Source organism: Hesperophylax consimilis, chromosome 22, assembly GCF_061612785.1.
Source record: "Hesperophylax consimilis isolate HC1 chromosome 22, BYU_Hcon_1.0, whole genome shotgun sequence".
NCBI lineage: Eukaryota > Metazoa > Arthropoda > Insecta > Trichoptera > Limnephilidae > Hesperophylax > Hesperophylax consimilis.
Window position 1 is genome coordinate 24,876,680 of NC_142857.1, and position 5,746 is coordinate 24,882,425.

The 5,746-nt window shown below is 37.7% G+C and overlaps 1 protein-coding gene across 1 annotated transcript; it reads right to left on the reverse strand.

Annotated features, from left to right (window-relative positions):
* Positions 1 to 536: 536 nt before the first annotated feature.
* Positions 537 to 1,856, reverse strand: LOC149413343 (NPC intracellular cholesterol transporter 2-like). The gene is made up of 3 exons (XM_089645457.1): positions 1,746 to 1,856; positions 901 to 1,008; positions 537 to 733 (listed from the first exon to the last, which is right to left on the reverse strand). The coding sequence occupies exons 1-3, from the start codon at positions 1,819 to 1,821 to the stop codon at positions 537 to 539; spliced, it is 381 nt and encodes a 126-aa protein (XP_089501583.1). The 5' UTR covers positions 1,822 to 1,856.
* Between the last annotated feature and the right edge of the window lie 3,890 nt (positions 1,857 to 5,746).

Here is a 5,746-nt window from a genome sequence, read left to right on the forward strand (position 1 = left end):
TATACTTGTGAATAAATTGAAAATTTTTGGAACTATACATTAATCGAACGTCATTCATCTATAAGAAAATATTAGAAAAAGCAAATCCATGCTTCGTCGTTGAATTATTTAACCTCTAATTTTCAAACTAACCTAAGAGAGAAAATAGAGATGATGAAATGAAAATAGAGAGAGAGGAATACTAGAAGTTTCACTTCTGTCTTGCGTAGGCTTGACACACCCACTTTTTTTGTTTACTATCTTCTCTTTCTTGGCGTTGTTTGCGTTTAAATGCACCACTGGGTTTCTTCTTTTTAAAATTAAAACACTGCCAACCTACAGAAAGAATTTAGGGGAATTCCCTAGGCATAACTTTTGAATTTCTCTCAACTGAGTTGTCATGATTAAAGTAGGGTTGCAAGTTGCAACCTGTCAAATTTATTTTGAAAATGGAAGAAATTTCCAAAAGTTCAGTTCGATCGAGATTTCTGGTAAGGATTCGAGGGCCCCCTGAGCTTGAGGGCCCCGGGGCACTGCCCCGCGTAGCCCCTAGGTAGCTACGCCGCTGCGTGAGGGAATCCTTCGATGGGCATGGCCAGTCTGTAAGTAGTCAGTTTGTCCTTGACCAACGGACAGCTGTCTCCGTTGAGGAGTGAGTTGCAGCCGTTCTGAAGATCTCCGGGCAGCGGGTAGGTAACCGTGATGATGCCCACTGTTGCTCGTACCTTGGGCACCAGCGTGGCACTATTGTGAGCTGGGATATATCATATTAAGTGAGTTATCAAATGTTGAGGTTCATTAAATACTATATGCAGAATTAAGTATGTTGATCTGTACAAGTTCATTGCATAAGATATCATGTAGTGTTCCCACTGTGGGTTCTAGTCTAACCATTAATTAGTTAATAAACATAAGGCTTACGATTTTTGAATGTGACATCCATAATTGCAGTAGTCCCATCGACCAGGTTGCATGGTTCCTTTTCACATCCCTTGATGTTCACACTGATGGCCTGGGGACCGTTGGAGCCTGCAAATAATAAACACGTCATTAACAAATAATTTGCTTGTGCAATGATGGAGGACTTAGCTTCAGAGGATTGAACCCGCTTCGCCTGGGGGGGAGTCCTTCACAATTCAACCAACAGCCCGAGTCCTTACAGCACCCAAGTGTTTGGGGCTGAAGTTAGAGGGGAGGCGAAGGAGATGGGGAGAGGAAGGTGGGAAAGTACCTGGCTATTCAGATCTGGTCACCAATTATAGCCAAAGCTATTTATAGCAACGACCCAGATATTATCTACAATTACACACATATAATGTTAAATTAAAAAATGTGAAATAGCACAAATTAATCAAATAAAATATGTTTGTGCCCGCGACCTCCTGATTCTTAGTCAAGGATCATAACCACTCAACCACGAAAATGAGATCTCTGAGGCGTAAGTGTGAGAAAACTTGTGGTAAAAATGTGGAGAGACGGAAAGAATGCAAAGCTGATATAAGTGTAACGGTTAAAATTAAGAAAGAAACGCTTTAATGGTTTGGGCAATTAGAGCCGGTGAATGAAATAAGAAATTGAAGGAGAACGCGCAAGATGATGCGCAAGATAATGTTTGAAATCGGGGACACCAGGAGGCAGATCTTGGCAAGGGTCAGAATAACGATATATGATTGTAATTGAAGCAAACAGTTGATGGTATATCCTCTCTGCTTACCTGTGATAAGTTGTGATTATTATTAGAGATAAATTATTTAATGAAAACTTACATTTTTGAACTACGGTCGCCGAAGCAGCAGAAATGAGAGCCAATGCGACAATTAGGCAGAAGATTTTGCAAGACATTTTGTTAGTTGATTTGAGGTTATGTTAGACACAACAAGACAATGCTGAAACTGTATCGATTGAAGTAAATCATTCATATTTATACCCCGCTTATCACAGATTAGGAATAAACATACCTTGACTGGATGAATCAACTTGAACAGGTGTCATAATGAAGTTTTATCTGAAATCTGAAATCTCCAAGGGTAAGATCAAATTTTAGGACTAAATAAATTATATATTTTATAAAGATATGTACAAATTTAAATTAAATATATTATTACACATATTTTTTTCAGTTTTTAAGTAACTAACTATGTAACCATTATTGGTGGTTCTTTAATATGTACATTTGTGCATTGCACCAAAACCTCCTAGATCACAAGACCGGGACACTCATTCAAAGCAGCCTCCTAACTTTTATCCAGATCTGAAGAACCAACCAACCTTATCCTTCCACTTATCCATCTCCTTCCCTTCACCCTCACAAGATACCCCATTGAGGGATGCCATAGTACCACTGGGACCGAACGGGGAGCATTTGGGACTCTTGTGTGGTATTCATATTAAAAAATGTACATTTAAAAATTTTATTGTGGTTCTGCATCCTACACATTTCTGTATCTGTTCTACAAAATTTTACAGTGACATTAAATTATAACATAAACGTTATTTTTATCACCAAAGCTTACAGTTAAAAAATAAGGAATTAAAGATTTGTCTTATGATAACAATGGTTATTGTCTGAAAATGTTTGATTTTATGGAAAATTGTCCTGATTGCCTGGATTTGCAAACCAATAACCAGCTCCGGACACATTGTCCCAATGTCGACAGAAGTTTGGAGGACAAGAAAATGAACCAAGACATTTTCCTAGAGATAGATCTCTGCAGGACGATATGTTATCCCCACCGCATTATCCACATGTAAACGCGCTTGGACAAGACACCAGGACAATATTCAGTCGCTCTACGTGTACGTATCTCGGCTAAATGAAATGTTAATGGAACAATACAACACATCTTGGTCCAGAAGGAATAATATTTTTCGCGAACTCACTCGTAATTAGGGTTGCCAGATGGTATCCAAAAGGAGGACATGTCCTCCTTTTCCATGTTTTGTCCTCCCGTCCTCCCTTACCTACTGTAAGTCCTCCTTTTTGCTAAACATCCGAAATATTAATAAAACAGCAAAATACCCGTGTTTTACCAGCGGGCGAGACGACTTTGACGCCAAATGTTCTATTTACGACTGCCATGTGGATGTGGATGTGGGCAACCAGGGCACTATTGTTTTAAAAAGACACGTAGCTACGAACTACGTAACTTGATTTCATTTCTTAAATCAAAATCAGATGAAGATGAAGCATATTATGATTTGAAGTTGCACGAGCAGTGGACAATCTACTTCAAAAGTGTTAAAAACATTGAATGTTTCGTAGAACTGCTCAAGATCTGCGAGTTTTATTTTTGTATAAGGGCACATAACGCAAATGTGGAAAGAGTTTTTTCACTGATTAGGGGAGACCGAGGAGGGTTGTGACAATTTTCAATTTAAGGGATATATCTCGCTCAATAAACGTTCCACAGTAATGACCTTTATGAATTAATGTAGCACCATTCCTTCCCTTTCCAAAACAATTATCAAAATTAATAAAAGTATTACAGTTTCCGAGAAAATCAACAAAAAGAAAAACTACTCCCTCTGTCACAACTCCCCTATCATCGAGGTAAGTTGTGACAGGTACCGAGGTACCTACAATACTCGGTGGAGCAAAGAGAGGAATAGACGAAGTGTGCAGTCTTAAATCTTTAATTCTTACTCAATACAACTTCAAAAACATGACATGTGAAGATTTTTATAATTATTTGTTAAAAAACCAAGAACCTCTTTCCGAAATTGGCAGCTCAGCTAAATCTAATTAAAATAAAGTAAAATAATATGAAAAAATCGTTTTATTTCTGAATGTCCTCCTTTTTTTACAGAAAATCCTCCTTTTTGGACCCATCTGTCCTCCTTTATCAAATTATCATCTGGCAACCCTACTCGTAATACGCATTGTCTTGTATCAATTTGTTCAGTGTTCCGCTTTAGAACTACGGTCAAATTATTGTACCTATTGACATAAAAGTTATCTACATTGACTTCTAATGTGACGTATATTCAACAGTTTTTCGTTGTACTACAAATTCCGGACACCGTGTATAATGATATTTGAAAATTAATAGATTGGAAACAATGATGTAATAAACCCATTAAAAGCAATAAAAACTAACCCATAAACTTAACCCATGTAACCTATTTAACCTAGTTTTTCTTTCATCGAATTATCCAGTTATCATGTTATGTTATGTCATAATGTTCATAGCAACACGCTATTAATTTGTCAGTAAATTAATAACATTTGATTATGAACACCTGCGGGATATATAATGATTGTTTTACAGGTGTTTTGATATCTATAGGTGACTTCATGATTATTTGTTTTATGTGTCACCTCACGGGAGTTTCGCCTGACTGAAGCCAGTGGGACTATGTCGTCCCCAATTTGAGATATGTTGTTAAGTTTAAAAAGTCGGTAGAGAAAAGAGATGGGTAAATATTGAGAAATATTTTTATATCAGATCGATTCATTAGTGACAGTTAATGGCAAATTCAGGCAATGTTTGAAATCTTTGGTTGCTGGGAGTGATAGTATAGTATTTTTAGTTGACCAGATAGTAGCTAAGTGAATAAATGCGTTGGGCTCCCACCTAGGCGTCGTGGCTTTAATTCCTCTGCTAGCTCTTCCAATATTCTCTGTTTATGATGATGGAATTTATAATGAGGTGATTCATAATCTGGAAATGTAATTGTTCTTCAAAAAAAATATACATTTCTGGAAAAATTCTGGGAAAACAACTCGAGGCTGTGTAAGGAGACATGCAATGGACGGTGGACGCTGAAGTGGCAACGGACACTTTATAATTAGGGTGGCCAGTATGTATACCGCCGCCCTGGGAACCATTCATTGGATAACAATGGCCTCCGTGGTCGAGGAGTAAAGCTCTCTACTATCAATCCGGAGGTCGGGGGTTCTCTGCCTCAGGTCACTCCAACAGGGAAGCTACAGCCGGTGACTTAGCAGTCTCTCGACCAACCGGGAGGGATATTTTAACACGTCTGTCACTCCTGGACACACTGATCCCTAGATTCGTACCCACCCCTCTTACATTCCTCTCTTTCTTTTCCAAAACACCCTCACACATCATCCCTAAAGATGACATAGGCCCCAAGGAAATTATTTTCCTCAGGGCCTCCTGCGGGGTTAATGTTTAAAAATCTATAAAATATATTTAGATCTTCTGATAAAATAATTCACACAATAAAAGGCGTGTTAAAAAAATGTGTACTAATCTTTGAGACTTTTGACTTTCAAATGATGTGACATTGAACAAACATCAAATAACAATAATACGCCACAGGTGGCTCACTTCCAGGTGGAAATATTATTAACAGGTGATCAGATAACATAATTCTTATCTTCGTGTTTAATCGACACCTGATTTATTCAGTGAAAAATGAATTCAATAACTCTGAAAATATTGTACACCTGAAAGATTGTCGAAAAATAAAACTTTTTACTATTGATTTTATCTTTTGTCTAGATTTTGAATACGTATATGGTTTGCCAGTATGTTATTTGTGGATGCTTAGATAGTTGAATGAAGATGCCAGCGGAAAACATTGCTCGATCGAGTGAATCAAATAATTGAGTTGGTTCATGACAAGAGTCAGAATAACAGAACAGAATTTACGAGATTTGAGATGATGCATGAATGTTAATGAAGCAAAGATTTTGTGCCAAGACAGAGTTGAGTGCTAATCCGTGCTCCTGCCTACTCTGCGGAGAAACTGCGTGATTTTTCCATTTAAAAATAGTCGTTATGTTTGGCGATGCACTACG

Coding starts and splice junctions, on each gene's coding strand:
- LOC149413343 (XM_089645457.1), bottom strand. CDS start 1,821: ATGTCTTGCAAAATCTTCTGCCTAATTGTCGCATTGGCTCTCATTTCT. Junction 1,009..1,745: donor GGCGACCGTAGTTCAAAAAT/GTAAGTTTTCAT, acceptor TATTATTTGCAG/GCTCCAACGGTCCCCAGGCC. Junction 734..900: donor GGATGTCACATTCAAAAATC/GTAAGCCTTATG, acceptor GATATATCCCAG/CTCACAATAGTGCCACGCTG.